The sequence below is a fragment of the Gallinula chloropus genome (genome assembly GCF_964237585.1).
Source record: "Gallinula chloropus genome assembly, chromosome: 3".
NCBI lineage: Eukaryota > Metazoa > Chordata > Aves > Gruiformes > Rallidae > Gallinula > Gallinula chloropus.
In genome coordinates this window covers 60,838,348-60,857,920 of record NC_140087.1, presented here as the reverse complement: position 1 = coordinate 60,857,920, position 19,573 = coordinate 60,838,348, and the positions used below count along the sequence as shown (strand labels likewise).

Below are 19,573 nucleotides of genomic sequence, written 5' to 3'. Positions count from 1 at the left end.
CGGTTTCTGCGTTTGCCGCTGGTGCAGTTATCGCTGCCGCTGCTCCTGCGAGAGAAGCGGCAGCTGCCGGCTGCCCGCCCTCAGCCGGGGCAGCGCCGTGAGAGCCGGCGGCCGCCCCGGGCTGTGGGGCGCGGAGCTGGGGCGGGCGGGGGGTGAGAGCTGCTGTAGCGGCTTCGGCAGGGCCGAACCGGCGAGTTGCGCTCGTCTCCCCGCAGCGCCGGCTCCGCGGCCGGCTGGGACACCCCGACAAGTTCTCAGGTTTTGGAGGGGGTTTTAAGCAGGTACCGGAGTCTGCCTAAGTCGAGAGGCGTCCGCTTCTTGGCAGTAGCTGCGTCTTCCAGAAGTACCGGACCCAGCCCTAATATCACGAAGCGCTGCTGTAAACCCAGCTGTTATCCCTCGTCACAAGAGCTAATCCGTGCCCCGGTGTGGGTTTAAGCTCGCTGTGCCGGTTTAGAGGGCTTGACTTCAAGCTGTGTCCTCTCTCGGGTACCCTCTTTGCTCTCCCCGTGCCAGTCTGTCCGCGCAAGCAGCGGGACCGCGGCTGTCGAAGGTGAGGTGGGGATGGGTGGGCAGGGAAGGGAAGGGGGCTGGGGTGCTCCCAGGCTGGGCTCGGGCACAGCACTGCGGGGCTGCCGGCGAGGGTTCGCCCTGGGCAGCCGGCTACGCAAAGAGCAGGCAGTCGGGGAGCAAAGCGTGGATTGTGCCGCGCTGGGCTTACGCCGCTCCTGTTTAAGATCCCCCAGGTCAGACACCTGCCCCGCTAAGTGTCTTACACGGGGGAGCCCAACGTGCAGTAACCCCAGGGTGGCACCGCTGAGGTGTCAGCTTTGGAGTTAGGGCAGCGTAACGGAGAGCAGGCTGCACCGCGCCTCCCGTAAGGCTGACGCGGTGATTAGCATCGGTCTGGAGACAGCGCTCCTGGCTGCCCGCACGGCTGCTCTCCGTGGATGGGCTGTGGGTGGGTCACGCAGCTGCTGCAGGAAGGGAAGCACCAGCCTTCCCAGAGCTCTGCGGTCGATCCCTGTGCTGTATGTGATCCCCACAAAGAGAGGTTTAAGTTTTCAAACTCTAAACTTCTTCTGGGTGCTGATTTTAAAACAGCTTGTGTTTTTAAAGTAACTCCTGTTGCAAGGACCAAACCTTTAACACTGGCCTTAGTATTGTCCAGTACAGGGGACCCCCCCCCCCCCCCCCAGGTTATTATTTTTGGAATTAATCGAGACAGAGTGAGACTTGGGGATCTCCATATAAATATTCTTTTTGATAGACACTGTAACTGAGGTTTAGTACTAAATAGAAATGTACAGGTGCCTGTCAAAATGCATTCTCACCTGACGATGCAATGAGTTAATAGGTGTGGATGGAGAAAGCACATCTCCCCCACCTGTTTTCACGGTCTGGTCTAAGCCACAACATATGAATAAACCCCTTTCCCTCAGTAGACCTGATGTCAAGTGAAATAAGATTTTTGGATCCTAGTTTCAAGCTCTTGCTTATATCTGTAGAATTACATAAAAAGCCTGCTGTCAATGGGAGGATCAGAAACTCCCGATTGTGGCATTATTGCCTCTTTAGTAACATTGTGTGGTTACAATGACAGTAGAAAAGAGAAAGATGAGCTGGGGATCTCTCCAAGTTTTAATTTTGAAGCCTTGTGTGCTGGAGCCATCCATCAGATGCTGTTGCTGCTTTATTACAGCAGTACTTGCTTTGTGGATTGAGTAGTTTCGATAATGGGAAAGCTGCGTGTCTGTGTTACCTTCTGAACTCTCACTTACACAGCCGAATGAATGGCCAAGAATATTTTAGGTCCCTCTGTCCTGACTTTGCAGTCTGCAGAGATCAAAGATGTGGAATTGAAGGTGTGCTTGATCCAACACACAGCAAGGTAGCTGTATCTCAGCAAAATAAAGGAGTTTCAATAGCGAGTTAGGCAAATGGAAGCAAATCAGTGTATTTTCCCTCTCTGCCTTCAGAAGATTTAGGTAACAGTTCAGCGTAAGCTGTATATGGTAGAGTAGTTTTATGGTTGCTATTAGATAACATTGTTTAAAGCATGAGTGGGAATTTGGCATGAAAATAGTCCTGTTTCTCAGCAGATGGAACTCATTTGCTCTGATAAGTAGACAAACTGTAAAATGCTACTCTGCTTCATAAGCAGATTTGAGTAACACCCACCCTTTTGCTTCTGCAGATAACCCAAAGATTATCTCCTGTGGAGAGCCCCGGCCATTAGGAGATGTCTAGGCCACTGGGCCCCTCCTTCGCCTTTTCTTTAAGATCCGTAGACTGGATTTTCATCTGGAGTTAATCAACACAGCTCTTTCATTTATTTCAGTGAGGCAAATCTGGTTTATGTTAGTGCAGCTTGTGAAGCTGTCCTGGTTAGATCAGCTACCTTTTTCCAGTGCCTTTTGGCTGGTGATTGAAAATACTCTTCTTGTTCATTCCTGAACTCAAAGCCTGGTTCATCCTGAATTCTTGTTTCTTTACACCTCTTGTGATCAAAGTGCAGATGTAAAGTGTATTGGATGGACTTGTTTTCTAAACAATTGGGGCTTTAAGAATGTATTACAAACTGCACAAATATTGGGGAAGTAAGAGCAGTGGTTTTTTGTGTGTGTGCTCTCAATTTGAGAGCTGCATTACAAAAAAAATCCTTTGGGGGCTACTAGCTGTAGAAAATGTGTCATCCCCAGGCATACCATAACCATTCTGGGATTTTTCAGAAGGCCACTCAAGCTTTCCTTCAGTAGGGATGGCACAGTTTGTCGCTCTCTTGCCTTGCAGCACTGTGGGATGTGCTGTGACTGCCCTTCTGTTACGCTACTTAGCCGTGACTTTTACAGTCGTGCATGTTCACACGTGGCTTTAAGTGACTTGTGTATCCCCGTGGCAGTGACACTAGGCCAGGAGCCAGCCCATCTCTGTAACACTGAGAGCGCAAGGCCTGCTGGAGAATAACAAGCCCAGAAACGAGCCTGTAGGCCGAATGGCAGCACGGCTCTTGTTGTTGAGAGTGCTCGTCATTCAGAAGCACACCAGGGCAGCAGCAGGAGCTGCCAGCCTGTGGCAGGCTGGTCAGGCCACAAGCACTGCCTGGCCAGGGCGCTACCCGGGGCCTGGTGGGTATCATGGTGCTTGTCAGGGACAGCTCAGCCTTAGATGCTGCTGTGAGGCTCTTTTTGTGTTCCTTGATGGAGCAGCAGCCACTGATAAAACCTGAGTGGGGTTGATGATAAATAGTACTTTATTTAAAACGTTGGCTTGAACCCCTATACTACTGTTATGCAAAACTGCTTGTTACTTGTGACAGGGCCATGGCCCTGGATACAGTTTAACCAATGTGATTTTTGTTTTATTATTTTTTTTTTTGTCCTGAAATAGCTTCTGACCATGGCAAGGAGGGAACTGGTGTGCTCAGAGTGAAACACAGGTTCTCTGCTGTGGGCTCTAAGCAGGCCCCTGAGAGACCCCCTGGGAGTTCTCTCTGTTCTGCAGGTCAGAATGAGCAGTGCTGCTGTATTAGTATCGTGACATTGGCTTGCTTTCAAGTTTCTTGATTGAAAAGCCCTCCCTAGTGGTTTTTCAGCTTTTGTTGCCTTGTGGCAACTTTGGGAGGTAGATGCGAGTTCTCAAGCTGAGAGCCTAATGACACTGAGACTACAACTGCATGGGAAATAGCTGTGAACACTACAGCCTGCCCTGTCACTGGAGGAGAAAGGAGATTCCAGGCAAATGGGGGGAATAGGGGTCTTTGGGCCATGGCTAGGTAAAAGTCTCTGTATGGAGAGGTCAATGGTAAGTAGCTCTGCAGAAATGCCATGAACAGAGAACAAGGATGCTTTTACAAAGCTATGATGGGCTGTATAAATAAAATTGAGAAAGTGTTGGCAGCCTTTTTTTTTGTTGTTTGTTTTAATTAGAACTTACTAAGATTCTTTGGAACAAAATTAAAATATCATAAAAGAAATAGAATTTGGGATCATGCATGATGCTGTCACTACTTAATGCTGCTTCATGCAGGTATAGCTAACAGCATAGCCATGAGCACCAATTCTGCTTGAGAAGCTTGTTAATCCCTGCATCACTTAGCACATGCAGACTTCAGAGGTAGGTGTAGTCAAACTAGCTTTAATCTACCTACAAGCTGCAGTCCAGGGAGATACTGGATCCCCTTTGCTATCCAAAGGATGCTGAACTTTTCTGGATGTAATACAAACTTTAGCAAAAAATATATTTAAAATAAATAAATTGGTATGCTCTGCAGTTTCACATCATCTGTTTTCCCTGTGGCTTCATGTCTTTTGCAGAAGTTCAACTATGAGCACAATTTGGGGATGGAGCTTGTCTCACTGCTTTTGGAAACAATTTTCCTTGTTTGTTACCCTCTGATCTGGCATGTGTGGAAAAAGGCTGAGTGGGCATCTTGCTTGATCACATTCTGTCTCTCTGCTCTCTGAGTGTAGTAGTACGAAGCTCCCACCTACAAGAAGAGAGGGAAGCATTTCCCAGCTACTCAGCCCAGCTTGTCAGTAAGCTTTGCCTGGATGGCAGTAGATTTCCTGGAACTCTATCTATAGATAGCTGAGTGACAATGCTTCCATTGACATCACTGGAGTTTGGATTAGGCTCCTACTCATCCAGTCCCTTAAGACTTTTGTCCTCCTGCTCTGACATAACTACCATACCCCTAGGTATGGCTACTGAGGGTCACTAAGGAGTACCAGTACACCTGAGCTGGCAGACTGAAGGCAAAAGCCAACCACAGGAGACTTGTCAAACTGAAGATATACCTTTATAGAGGGTCTGGCTCTCTTCTGGGGTTTGGTTTTTGTGTTTTGGGGGGTGTTTTGGTTGGTTTGGTGTTTTTTTGTCTGTTCACACACACAAACACACATTTCCCACCTTCTGCCTTTCCTATCCTGGAAGGCATTGGAAGCTGGGAACCAGGAAAAGGGTCAATGAAAAGGGAATGCTTTCTTCTCAGAGGTTGGCCTTGCAGAAGATGAACAGGTCCTGCTGATTGACTCATGATTTATCAGAAAGCAGCCCTGCCCTAACAAGCCTTAGCAAGCGGTGATCCAGCCTGCAGTGGCCTGAAGGAGACTGGTATCTGTCAGGTTACATGATCAGCCTCCAGTTGGCCAAAGAACAGGCAGAGTGCAAGCTATGGGAACGTAGCTTTGTTAGGATTTCAGCCTTTCCTAGCTCTTTTACCATCTTAGGAAGGTGGAAAAAAACCCCAAAACACACTCTTCAGAAAATGACTAATTGTACAACATAAAGATCTGAATACAAATCTCTTCCTCTTTCTTTCCTTAGCAGTCTTAGTATGAAAGCTTGCAAAGTGTGTATTTGTCCTTCCCCCAATAAGAAGGTCACACTGGAACTTTTGCCTTTCTTTAGCTGCCTACATCCTGTGGACTGTCCTTTGAATCTTTCCTAACAGGAAAGCCTCTTTGAGCCATTCTGTGATTATCCTATATGTGAACTTTACATTAAAACCAGCAGCAACAATTAATGGAGCCCACAGTACCTCCTGCAAGCTGCAGAGACCAGCAGTGGGAAGAGTGGTGGCTTGTCAAGCTTGCTAAATAGAGATGGCCAGTTTCCAGCTCTCGAAAGCAGGAGATGATGGATGAGAGATGAGGAAGGAAACAATCTCATGCGAACAAAGCTCCCTTAGGAACAGCCAGCACAAGCTGCCACCATGTGTGAAATGCTTGGGTAGGATTTTCCTCCATTTGAGAACAGGCCATTTAAACTGTAGGTGAGGTGCTTTCCTTACTTTATACTCTTCTCACATAGAAGTGGGTTTTTCCAGTAACTTAAGACACGTGGAAGTCCTGTTCAGAATCAGTAGTATCTGTGTTCCCAGATATCAAAAGCAAATCTGCCTGTGTTTTATGAAAGCTCTGGTGCAATACCAAGCCTGGTTTCAGCAATGCTAGTGATTGGCAAAGCGGTTCTCCTCATGCAGAAGTATTTGCTGTGGGGGAAAGCTGTGAGATGAAAGCAGAACATCAGTCAGACCAGTGCAGGGCTGTGCAAAAGCCTGGGCAGGTCCAATGAGAGCCCAGGTCTCCTTGCTGGTTCTGACCACTAAATTCCATTCTGGCTCCTCTTCTGATGAAACAGCTGATGTGCTGGGAATAGTTGGAAGGGAGGACGTTCCTCAGCCTTGCAGCTATACTGCTTTACACTGATTTACCCTAATGCTGCTGAAGTCAGCGGGGTTAAACCAACAGGAGACCAGGTCTTAGCCAGAGTAAAGCCGAAGTAAGCTAAGCCTTAGCTAGTGCAGTTCGGAAGGGCACGCTCACCTCCATCGGGTGAAGGCACCAATTAATGGTACCTTAATTGGTCAGATGCCTGTAAAAGCTTATTAAAAATGGGTTTTGTCTCTAAAGCTGAAAAGAAGCAGGAGACTTTTAAATCTTTTATGACAGCCTGTGTCTGCTCTGCTACCCACTTTGGCTAGCAGAGCGTTCACCTATGTGATATGTAAAGGGCAACGAGGTCTGCAGTTTTAAGGATTTTAATTCTTAATCGTGTAACTGTGAGCAGCAGCCACCATGTAGCAAGATCCAGGTACATGTTAGAATGGTGGAATTATGGGGTTGAAGCTCTCAGCACATCAGTTCCAGCCTGAGTCCATTCGAGTGCCTTGGGCAAGCAAGTCAGCGGCAGGCAGCCAGAGCACCGCGGCGTGATGATTGGAGAGCTGTTAGCTGGAGTCACCCTGGCCATGACAGCAAATGAAAGGACCTGCTGCTCCTCCTCCAACAGAGCCCAGACATGAGATAGGGGCAGGACTGCATCCAGCAGCTGCCGACTGTGGCTGCTATCGTAAGGATAATCGTAGCTGATACTCCATGGCAAAACCAGTCACTACAGCGATCCCTCATGTATAAGCACTTTGAACTAGTAAAGGTGTTCATGTTTATACAGTATCAGAAGAGTACCTATGGCTTTACACGCCTAGGTAGCTAGATCTCTGTCCTGTGGAAGTTTTCAGCCCTTTTATATCTTGTTTCTGAAGAAACTGTGATTGCTTACTGTGAGAGGTAGGATACTGGACTAGGTAGACTTCCTGCTTCTAGAAAAGCCTACTCATTGGACCCTGAAATTGTTTCAAACCTGGGGTACTGTACAGACTGTCCAGGGTTTTGGAGTGCTTTCCTTTAATCATGTGGCATATTTACTCGATAGGAAACACTTTTGAAAGAGAATAAGACTACATTATGGCAAGTGATAAAGGAATGAAAGCAACTGAAGCATCCATCTCACCTTGTGCAGACAGTGATGGTTTTCCAGGCACTGAAGGCAGAGCCCTACTGACCATTGCTCTTCTGGGGAATCTGGGAGCTCTTGGCTCTAGTGGGACTATGGGGTAGAATGAGTGTCTGGTGATTTGCATCACTGGCAGAGGCTCTAGACCCCAATATGGAAGCCTAAATCAAAGCATGTTTTTTTCCTGTTTATGCCTGTCTTCATGCCTGTGTCTCAGTACTGAGGATTTGCTCAGGCCCTGCAGAATCAGACTCTTTAATCCATTGCCCTCACGCTAACTTTTGATGCCATGTCCTGATTGGGCTGCAGCCAGGAGTAGCAGGAGCGGTAATCCCAGCCGCAACCATTATTTGTGCCATCCCTTCTCCCTGAGGGCTGGTGGGAGGGAGCAACACAGCACGTGTGCTGCGTGAAGAAACAGATGCTGTTTTGCTCCTGTTCAGGTCCCTAGTGCCTGCTTTGGACTCCATTGTGTTTAAACACAAATACAATAGTTAATAACTTTGTTCCACGCATTGTCCTCTTGAAGTGAAGGGGTTGGCTCAGCGGGGAGTTAATTCCATCCTTGCTGAGCTGTTTGGCGCAGCTTGTCCTGCGTTCTGAGTTCTGGGTAACTCCCCAGCAGCAGAAACCTTTCACTTGGCAGCATACCAAGCTTTAAACTCCCAGTCCAGCCTCAGTTCCCTTGGCACTGGTGGTAGCACCAGTCCTCTTCCTGTGTAGCTGATGGTTGAACTTCAGCTTGTAGTCTCCTTCTGCAGGCAGCGCCACATTCGGTAAACAAGGGTTACAGCTCTGCCTGGCCTCAGAGTTAAAGCAGCTACTGCTCCTGCCAGTGCTACCTAAGTGTGGGTGAGCGCTGCCACCTGCTACAGCAGCAGCAAACCTACCTGGGTGCACTGGGCTTGCACAGCCAGGTTTCGGTAGCAGAGGGGGCTACAGGGGCAGCTTCTGTGAGAAGATGCTAGAAACTTCCCCTATGTCTGACAGAGCCAGTGCTGGTCAGCTCCAAGATGAGCCTACCACTGGCCAAAGCTAAGCCCATCAGTGATGGGGGAGGAAGACCCTGCTGTGGCAAATGGCAGCAGAGAGAGGAGTGTGAATATGCAAGAGGAACAGCTCTGCAGACACCAAGGTCAGTAAAGGAGGAGGGGAAGAGGTGCTCCAGGCTCTGGAGCAGAGATTCCCCTGCAGCCTGTGGAGAAGACTGTGATGAGGCAGATGTCCCTCTGCAGCCTGTGGAGGTAGATGGAATGGATATCCACCTGCAGCCTGTGGAGGGCTCCACACTAGAGCAGGTGGATGCCTGAAGGAGGCTGTTACCCTGTGGTAAGTCAGCGTTGGAGCAAGCTCCTAGCAGGACCTGTGGCCCCGTGGAGATAGGAGCAGGTTTCTTAGTAGGATTTGTGACACTGTGGGGCACCCACACTGGAGCAGCCTGGTCCTGAAGGGCAGGACTACACCCCATGGAAGGGACCCATGTTGGAGCAGTTCGTGAAGAACTTCAGCCTGTGGGAAGGACTCAGGTTGGAGAAGTTCATGGACTGTCTCCTGTGGGAGGAAAACAACACTGGAGCAAGGGAAGAGTTTGAGGAGTCCCCTCCCTGAGAAGGAAGAAAAGGTGTGATCAACTGACCCCAACCCCATTACCTGTGCTCCTGTGCCGCTTGGAGGGAGGAGGGAGAGAACCTGAGAGTGAAGTTAAGCCTGGTAGGAAGGGAGGATTGGAAGCAAGATGTTTTAAGATTTGGTTTTATTTCTCATTACTCAGATTTTGATTAGTAATAAATTAATTTTCCCCAAATTGAGTCTCTTTTGCCCATCAAAGTAATTGGTCTCTCCCTGCCCTCATCTCAACCCACGAGCCTTTCTCTCCTCTGCCCAGCTGAGGAGGGGAGTGATAGAGCAGCTTTGAGGGGCATCTGGCCTCCAGCCAGGGTCACCCCTACATACCAGGCCACCTATCCTGCCCTCCTCCCTGAGGATCTCCTGCTGGAGATGGAATGGTTGAGTCCATGCAATAGTTTGAGTCCATGTGTGGAGTTTTTGCATGTAGTGTTTCGGCAAGGTTGTGCTCTCCCAGTGTGGACTCAGACAGGCAAGCCCCAGCTTCTCTGTGGGCAGGAGAACGCTTCCCCAGCCTGACCTGGGGGGACCAAGGTATCCTTGTAACTTAAGACATAAGACCTGTGACTGACATTTTAATTACGTGGTGACTGGAAGCTCAAGGGAAACTGTGCCTGCCCCTTCACCCTTTGTCTCACCCTCTGCACGTGTTGGCTGCTATGGGTGAGATTCCTCAAGGTGCTCAGCACCAGTTAGTTATTAACAGCTAATCCAGTAGCACTTTTAGGTGAGCAGACTTGAGGGGTGTGTGTGGGAGAATGTTCTCAGGCGAGGTGTGTTGATGATGGCACTGTTCTCTTTTTCTCCCTCCCTACCTGCAACCCACTCTCAATGAAGACACACACAGCACTATGTCACTGGCATCCTGGTTCAGGTGGAATGAGCCCCCAAACCGCATTTCCCAGAGGAACCCCACAGAAATGGTGGTTGAGACGCTAATGATGGAGCTGAGCTGGCAGACCAAGCAGGCAGAGAAGCAGCAGCGAGAGCGGGAGAATGAGTATCGCAAGATCAAGACTGGGGTGGACTACGGCTGGCTGGTCAGCTACCCAAAGCAGAGCTATGATATCAGCCCAGGAGAGCGGCTGCAGCTGGAGGATATGTGTACCAAAATACACCCTTCCTACTGTGGGCCTGTCATACTCAGGTACAGTAAAAGATCTGACAGTACAAGACCTTTCCTTTCCCCCCTCTCTGTGGTATGTGAGGAAGGAATGAGTTGTTAGGACCAACAGAACCAGAACTTGGCATCCTGCATCATAAGTCATGCTGGGACAGTGTCTTTGTGGCTGAAGGGAAGTCTGAAGTTTTGGGTCAGTTTAACGTGGTGTCACTTCCTCCAAAATGTTACTAACCACCATCTTCCTCTGAGACTGGCTTTAATACTTTCTGCTCCTGAGCAGCCAGAGCAGCTTTATCTTGCCTACTTCAGTATTGTGATGGCTTTTACATCAGTTTTTAGAATTTTAGAATAATTGAGGCTTAGGGGGACCCCTGGAGGTATGTACTTCAACCTCCTACTTGGGGTACAGCCCAGTTAGATCAGGTTTCTCGGGGCCTTGTGCTTTCCATTGTTGAATAACTCCGAGGGTGGTGATTGCACAGCCTTTGCACAACCTGCTTTGGTGTTTATCCGCTGCCATTAAAGCCTTCCTTCCTTGAGTTAAGCTCTTCAGCAGGTCTGTTGAGCTATTTGTTCCCAGTGTCTGGACTAGCCAAAAAGTGCTGTTGTGTTTTTCAGCCTGAGCACCGGGTATTCCCAGAGAAAGGAGAGACTGCATGCTTCTCCCTCCCCAGCCTCTCTCCACATCCTTGACATGGTGTAGGATGCAGGTGGGGCATGCAGTTGGCTTGAACACCTAGGTGGTGCTTCTTCCTTCTGCAGTGTAGATGTAGACACAGCCTCTTGGGCTTGCTGTTAAGATACAGGGTGCTGCTTGCCAGCTGAGTAACCTTCTGTACGAATGCCTTGAGAAACAGATCTAAGCGCTGCACAGCCAAGTTGGAAGGGAGGCTCTTCTTTTGAGGGGGGGCCCTTCTAAGTTAAATCTTGGCACAGTGCAGGTGAGGAGTTGTGCCTCTGAAGGCCACCTGAGCAAAAGCAGAGTTGTGAAGTGGCCTTTATAATCCACTTCCCCTGTGCTAACGTGTGCTTCAGATGGGATTAGATGGACAGTCGCAGGGGGCCATACGCGACGTGGTGCTCAGCACCCTGCAGTCCCTCACTGCAAATGCTGGTGCCTGTTTGCCATGAACAAACGAGCCTTGAAAATGAGCTGGCACCGGGCTTTGGCTTTGCAAAGGCTGCAACTGTGGCAGTCAGAGCCTTTGGGTCATTCAGTGGCCGAGTTCTCTCTGGTGAAAGTTTGCTGGGAACAGCACCTGCCTTTTGTATTTGTGTAATGCTGAGCTACACTGTAAACAAGGCACTGCAAACCCCTTGGGGTTCAGAGTTATTTTCACCATCCCCAGGGCCACTGAGCCAGGCCTTCCCAGCAAACAGGTTATTTCCATGAGAGCAGGCTTCAGGCACCCCAATGTTCACCATCTCCTTCAGAAAACAGAATTACACTGAGCCAAATGTGACTTGCTGCTGCTCAGGGTTTTTTTTTGTTTGTTTGTTTGTTTTTGCTTGCTTTTTTTTTTTTTCCCTTTTACACTGAGGCCGTGCAATATGTGTGGTTTCAGTGCAGCTCACAGTAGCTGTTTGCCATTGTTGAGGATTCAGCATGCTGGTGACAGTAGATAAACGTACTCTGAAACATGGGTGGGGTCTATCTAGGCATAATTGGGAAAGGATAAAACTATCCTCTTAAAAATCCCCTCATAAATCTCTATTACAGGCTATCATAAATTGTATTACCATGTGATTAAGAATGGGCATATTTTTGTATGTTTCATGCTGTAGAGTTTGCATGGTTAACAGAGCCACATTAAAAAAATGAGGCTTGTGTAACCTTTGCTGGCTCAATTCTGTGACTGAGAAGGGAATGTCATAGCCATAAAAATAGCACAGTTGGACGGGGTCAAAGGTCTGTTTGATCTGATGAGCAATCTGTATGTGAGAGAGTGGGCTGTAGCATCAGTGTAAGGAAAAAAGGCAAGCAAATCTGACAGTATGGGCAATTACACTATCTTGTGTCTAGCCTCCAACTTAAGAGTGGCTTGTACTGTAGAGGCTGTTGTAGCCAGAAGTGGTCCCTCTGTCCATAGTTGCTCTGTATGGCCTTGTCTTTCAGCAGGTTGTGGGCTTTTGCTTTTCTTTTTTGAAATCGTGGAAGCTTTTATTATCTGTGGTACCCTGCGTCAGAGTTGCACACCTGAACTACAGCTCTGCTGTATAAAACTGTGTTTTGCTCATCTCAAACTAAAGTGTAGCTGCTGTACTTGATAATCCCTTTTGTGTTGGGAATGTCAACAGCTGACCCCTCTTCTAACATCTAACGGAGAGCCTGGTGGTTCAGGAATCTTCATTGCTGACATGGAAACAATGAAAAAGAACAGGGCTTGCCAGGCTCGCACCTGAAAACATACAGGAGAAAGAAGGAAAATAGAGTCTAGCTAAAAGGCAGTGAAAATGGTATAAATTTTCCTCTTGGGAAGTGAGGTAACATGGAAACATCCACAGAGGTGCACAGGATGAGTATAATAGGAATTCAAGGGAAATCTTCACGTTTCCAGTTAAGTACTTTATTCCCATTGCTCACACTCTGGAAGCTGTCTCTTGAATACCCTGTGACTTTCTAATATGTAGTAACTTTAGAAAAAACTTCCACACATGAAAAGCCCCTAGGAGCATGTGTTTGGAACTTCAAATGCAGAGCATGTACCTTGCTGAAGCGCTTGGTTCCATCTGAAATATTAAGGTTGATCCTTCCCCTTCCATCTAAGAGACGCTGGAAAAGCTGCAGTCCTTTTTGATGTACTTGGCAAGCATGCAATACTTAAATAACAGAAGGAGCATGCATCTTGCACGGCTGCAGAGTTTGTTTTGTTTGTGGCATGCAAGGTCTCCTTCTTTGTGAGACTCTAAGCTCAGGGTCGAAGCTGGGAACAAAACGTTTTTGTGTGAGTTGTCAGAGATGTCACTTTAGTCTGCAGGGGTCGAAATGATTATCCGGGTTGTCCTTTTTCTGTAGCTGCAGTTGCATCTGCTGAGAGGCAGAGTTTCTATAGATGTGTTTCTTTAGATGCAAAGGAGGTTGGAAAGGAGCCTCTCTTAAACGGGAGGCATTATTTTCAGAGCCGGTTTGCCTGATTTGCGTCTTGGGTCAGTAGAAACTTTGAGTGTCCTGAAATTCTGGAAGGATTCAAGCAAACTGCAAATACCATCAGATGTCTGTAGGCTCTGACTCGCCTCGTACAAATAAAGCTACTGCATTCAGGTGTAACTTAAGTTCAGGTTACTGCGATGGAGATTGGCGACTCCAATTAAAATTAAATCCTGGAGACGTTTGAGGGAAACAACAGGGATTTCAGTGAGGCCCTGAGTATCAGAGATCTAGCTCTCACCAGAGCTAGTTATGGTCTCTTTCATTTCTTTCAGTTTCAGTGAAAGTGGAACAGTGGGCTTCTGTCCTGCTCTGCTAGAGAGAAACAAACCCAAACCCCAAATACAGAAATGTAAACCTGCATTTTAGTGACCTGAGCCATTATTAACACCACGGCCTGAGGACTGCAGTTGTCCAAGGACTGTGTATAGCTGAAGTGGACTTCTAGTATAGCTTGAATGTAAGACAAATTACTAAAAGCAGAAATGAGTTTACGATTCATGAGCTCTATTTTGAGGTGATGTGACATGAGCCTTGCAGTTAGTGTAAATGCCGTGGTCCCCTGGGAGTCAAGTAGCCTTCTGAAGCAAAGCTCTTCATAGCTATATAATATAACCAGAGCTCCTGCTCAAAATAGACTCAGGAGTCAGCAGCTCATTAGTAACACTAAGCACCCCACGTTTTCTTCGAATGACTAAATCTACTTAGAGCTGCCGGGTCAGACAGGCACTCAGGAATACGCCGAACTATAAGCATATTGTTTAAGTCCAGGGACTTCCATTGGATTTAACAGGTCTTTAAAGTTCACGGAGTACTTAGGACACCTACTGAGCTGGGGACCTACAGAGTAACATAGGCAGGTGACAGTGCTTTAAAAAAACCAGTGCCAGCACGAGCCAAGCGCAGCCGGATTCTTAAAATCTAATGGCTGTGCAAGGACACAGGAAGGTCACAACTTAAACAACCAATTTGTTTGACTGTGAGTAAAACACAGCCTGGACTGGGGAATGTGCTCATCCCTATATGAGTGTGAGTGTGGTCCCCAGGCTTCTGTGCTGGCTTAGGGTGAATTATATTTACAGTCACGTCCAAGCCCACATGACTTGATAACCTGCAATATCTTATGCTGCCAGCGGTATCATAACTTGTTTCACAATGATGCTAGATATGATGCTAGATATGTATACTTCTCTGATGAGTAAGAAAACCCTGTTGAGGGTTTTCTAGATATGGTTAGGCAGCTGCCTGGTTTTAAACTCTTCCATGAAAAGCTCTAAGGGTGTTAACCTGTGCCAAAAGATAGGCGAGCCTTGTGAAATGTTGTGTGCTTAGTTCCACTGAGCAGTGTGTGTGGGGTTTGTTTCCCAGGATACAAGCCCATATTCCTTGGTGCCTGTAGTTTTTACTGGGTTTATATGCTGTGTGTTTTGTGCAGAGAGCAGACTGCTGTATCATCCAGCATATCTGGAAGAGGGCCTACAAGAAAGCTGGATAGGGACTGTTCACAAGGACATGCAATGATAGGACAAGGAGTAATGGCTTTAAACTACAAAAGAGGGGAGATTTAGATGAGACATTAGGAAGAAATTCTTCCCTAGGCGGGTGGTGAGACCCTGGCACAGGCTGCCCAGAGAAGCTGTGGTTGCCCCCTCCCTGGCAGTGTTCAAGGCCAGGCTGGATGGGGCAGCCTGGGCTAGTGGAGGGTGTCCCTGCTCATGGCAAAGGGGTTGGACTAGGTGAGCTTTAATGTCCCTTTCAACCCAAACCAGTCTGTGATTCCATGATACCAGCTGGCTTTCATTGATAGCTGGGGAAGATGGCTTTAATTATGTGTAGGTAACTCCTGCAAGCCATCTATTTTCTGACACCCAGACTGGTTTAACTAGACCTCAGCCCCTGACAACTGTCCATCGTTTCTGCTGAAGTATCTGTGGCACACACACCTCTTGGATTTCATGTGGGGGATGTCCCTTACACAAACGTGCCGGTACTGAAGTTACAGGAGCATTAATAAAGGGGCAAAGTTAGTTCAGTCTGTTGGGGGAAAGGAAAGGCTCACCTTTCCCTTCTCTACCTGAATGAGTGGTTTTTCTTTGGGTGATTGGCAGACAGGCTGTTGCATTGCTTTCTTTTTGTTTCTCAGACCTGCACAAATCCATATCTGCTCAGAGGATAAGTTTGCCATTGTACCACTGACTTCCACTCCCCCCCCTCCCCCTCCCCATTCCCAAAGTCAGTCACTAGTTCCAGTAACAGCCTGACACATGCTGCTAACTGGAGGCACAGGTGAGGCCTTTTGGGTGCACAGTTGCCAATACAAAAGAAGAGGATGTACTGATATATATGCCTGCATCTCTCTTTAAAATACACATGGAGATAAAAGAACAGAATGACTCATTCAGTTCACCTCTGCAACAGAAGTCCTTTGAAGGTGCTTTCCCTGGTACAATAAGTAATAATGCTGTGAAGACTTGGGTTTCAATGGATACATCTGCCTATTCTTCCAACTAGGACAAAGGGAAAGTGTATTTTTTGTGAAAACTCTATTTTTGGCTCTTTGATAATGCAACTGAAGGGCCCCCTCAGAAGGGAGGAGATATTTGCAATATACAGCAAACATGTTACCACTGTTATGTGCTAACCCTCATCAAGTCTCATCTCTTCCAGGTTCTGCACCACTCTGCTTAGCATCACTGTGTGAGTACTGATGTACTGGTCTGATGTACAGCGCCTCAGAGGCTTTTTTGCACCCAAATATTCAAAGTTTAGAGGGTGTTTTTGGTGGGGCCATGAAATGGTTGGGGAACATCTTTGTGACTCTGCTAGGTTTTGTGTCAAACTCCTGTAGCTTGACCCTTCAGGGACTGGTGCTGCTACTGAGTTCCCTCAGCGCGTGGTACTGGTGTCTCCACAGCTGGACACAGAGCTGCCAGTACTTGCTGTGAGAGAAGCACACTGAAAGGTGTGGGACACACCATAATGTTAAGATGTAGGTCCAAACCAGGCCTCCAGAGTGAGTCAAAAGGCACAAATATACAAAAGGTCTTCTTGATTCATCTCTGATTTTCCTTCTGTCTTTAATTGTCTTGGGTACCCCTTGGTACACCGTTAAGCAGTGCAGTTCCACATCATGCTAAACTCCTTGTTAAGTTCCTAGGGCTTATCAAAAACCAAGAGGCATGATCTTATTGTATCAGCTTCTGCCATATATAGCTTATTTAAATGCGATCCTATTGTTTTCCATCCTGGTTCAGTACTGTTGGGAGGAAAGTATCAAAATACATATTGACCTGATACACTTCAGCTCTCATTAAGTATAAATACCTGGATTTTAGTGAAGTACTAGTCTAGCTCCATGTCTGCTTGTTGATAACATTTTTACACTGAGAACTGAGTAGCTATTAGAAAAGCCACAGTATCATCTGTCAGAAACACACACTATTACAGAATAACTAGAGTATCTATGTGACCCGTGAGTGAACCTTGGGAGTGGATCACACATTCTCCAGGCTGGGGACCAAATCATAGAATCATAGAATTGTAGGGGTTGGAAGGGACCTCAAGAGATCATTGGGTCCAACCCCCCTGCCAAAGCAGCTCCCTAGGACATATCACTCAGATAGGCGTCCAGACGGGTCTTGAGTATCTCCAGAGAAGGAGACTCCACCACCTCCCTGGGCAGCCTGTGCCTGGGCTCTGTCACCCTCACCATGAAACAGTTCTTCCACATGTTGGTGCGGAACTTCCTGTGCTCCAACTTGCAGCCATTGCCCCTTGTCCTGTCTCCACAGACCACTGAAAAGGGGCTGGCTGATTCCCCCTGCATCCCCTGCTTCAGATAATTATAAACTTTAATCACACAACAAGGTGTCAAGAGCGGTACGTTCTCCTCTTGGTCCAGCCAGTGACCCATTCAGGACCTGAAGAGAACTATCCTGCTCTGTATCTCATCTTTCTCACCTGCAAAACGAACTGTGGTAACTCTAGTTTCCTACTATTAAGCTACCTTAATATATGCAAAAAGCCCCATTTTTAAGCTCTTTGCTGAGAATGCACTGGCATCATTCGCACTTGTCTCATTAGAAACAGCATCATGCTGCCAATCAAGGTGTTATCAGCTAAGCCAGCCCTTTATCTCCCAGAAAGTCACAGGAGAATGAAATGCCACTTCCCTGAAATTTAAGTACCAAGAGACTATCAACATATAACAAAGCAGAGTTTTACAGGATTCTTGTTTTTCTAGTGGCTGTTGGGTAATGCTGTGGGTAATGAGAACTGGAAACAGCTTATGCTCAGCTTCTGGCAAGCAGCAGTTCAGGGACTACTTGAGCGTTTGGACAATCACGTTTAATCAGCAGCGATGGGGAGATTTTCCAGAAGCTTCTCTAATCATTTTGTCTCTTAAGCTATTGATAGCAGCGAGCTCTGATATAATAGGTGGTGCGTGAAAGAGCATTTCCTTTGGTTTCAAACTTGCCACCTTCCAGCTTTGTTTGGTGCTCCCTGTTATTCCTTGTGCTTATGAGAAACAGTGATTCATCGCTTCCTCACATTCTCTGCCTTGCTTGTGATTGTAGAGGCCTTGAGCATCTCTTCACGGCTCCTCCCTGCTGTTGTTCCCTTCAGTCCAGGGAGTCCCATGTTGCAGGAGCGTGCAAGGTCCAAGCCCCGCACACAGGGACTTGGCATCAGTCCCTGATTTGATGTTTTTAACTGGAGCTGTGCCTTGCCTGTGCTTTCAGATTCCGGCAGCTCGTTGCTGAATATGAACCGGAAGTGCAGGAAGTATCCCGGCTTTTCCGCTCTGTCCTGCAGGAAGCGGCCGAGAAGATCAAAGAGGAGGAAGAGGCCAAGAAGCTCGCCAGGCAGTGGAACACAAAGAACAAAACCAGCCTCTCCTTAACAACGTTTAAATCCCGGTCCAGGATTTCCCCGTTCATCAGTGACATCAAGACCATCTCTGAGGATGTGGAACGGGGCACCCAGCCCACCAGGAGGGTTTGGAGCATGCCAGAATTTCGGAATACCAAGGATTACTGACTCTGTACTGAACAAGGTTTTTAGACAGTGATCTTTCCAAATCCCAGTTAACCCTTTTTTAGCTCTACATTTTCTTCTTTGTTCCAGCTTTCTCCTCCCACCTGTCTCTCTTGGAAGCTGTGTCCATAGTAACTGCTGCTGATGCCCACGGTGTGTGACACAGTTTATTACCAAACATGCCTTTCCTTTAATTTAGTAGTTATTTGGTAACCTTAAGGGCAAGGCTCCCTGACTATCTCCATTTTTATTACTGCTTTCTTGTGGAAAATGAATTAGTTTTGTGATGTCTTGTCTTTCCCCTTTCCCCCCTAGCCTGGATGCAGTTTTTGGCCCAAGGTAGTGAGAGCTGCTGTCTGAACCAATCTTGCTGAGAGCAAGACGGCCGTTTACATGAGTAAGGCTTGCAGGATCAGGTCTGAGAGTTAAAGCTGCTATCTGATTTGGAACTGAACTTCCTTTTCCAACTAAGAACCTTCCTCAGTGCTGCAAGAATCTCCACAGGTAACCTCAGCACTGCTCTTGATCAGCTCTTTTTGCTGACACTTAGCCATCCAACCTAAATAGAAAGTGACCCAAGCTTTCTGAGATGGAAGACCAATACTATTGCACATCAACCCGTTTATGCATGCTCAGGTTTCTGGGGTGTTTTCTCTTTTGTGCAGGCAGAACCCCCTGAACCTTGCACCTGCAGAGTAGGTAGACATCTAACAACCTGCTGTGTAGAGATGCAGACACATACATCAGTGCTGTATCGATCATTGCTCTTGGTCCTCAGTGCTGTGTGTTGCTAAGTGTTCCACCCTGCATCCCAGCAATGTCAGTGGGCCGAAATTAATGCTCCTGGCTAAGCCTGAGAGAGCACTGAAGTACCATGTCAATGGCCAGAGGAGGGTGAAAGGTATCAGCAGTCCTCTGCAGTGCTCTCTGTACAGCTGCCAGAGTTGAGACAGTTTTAACAAGCTGCTGCTGTGAGTGATTGAAGGGCTCTGCTAGATGAAGGTTTGTGTCCTCAGTCTTCTCTCCTGAGTGCTCCCAAGAGCTTTCCAGTATCACAGGCTGCTGGCCGGTGAGTTGATACTACTGCAGAAGAATCTTTAATGCAAACTGAGCAGCTTGTAGGCCAGCATGCTGGGATTCTTAAGAAACAAGAACAGGCTGCTGAAGGAAAAGCTACTGGAGCTCTAACTCAGCAGCTGTAGGGAGAGCCCTCACCAGCAAAGGAGAGAAGCGTATGCTGTGAAAAAATCATGGATCCTATAGAGAAGCCAAAGGCTAGGATGCTTTTTGGTGACTAATGGGAGATGGGGAAGGATGAGAGGGATTTCCCTCTGTGACTG

General features: G+C 47.5%; 1 protein-coding gene across 1 annotated transcript; it reads left to right on the top strand.

Moving 5' to 3' along the window:
* Positions 1 to 9,776: 9,776 nt before the first annotated feature.
* On the top strand, positions 9,777 to 18,803 carry RD3 (RD3 regulator of GUCY2D; the record flags this gene model as incomplete). Its single annotated transcript, XM_084261032.1, has 2 exons — positions 9,777 to 10,072; positions 17,939 to 18,803. The coding sequence occupies 2 exons, from the start codon at positions 9,777 to 9,779 to the stop codon at positions 18,234 to 18,236; spliced, it is 594 nt and encodes a 197-aa protein (XP_084117158.1). The 3' UTR covers positions 18,237 to 18,803.
* Positions 18,804 to 19,573: the final 770 nt, after the last annotated feature.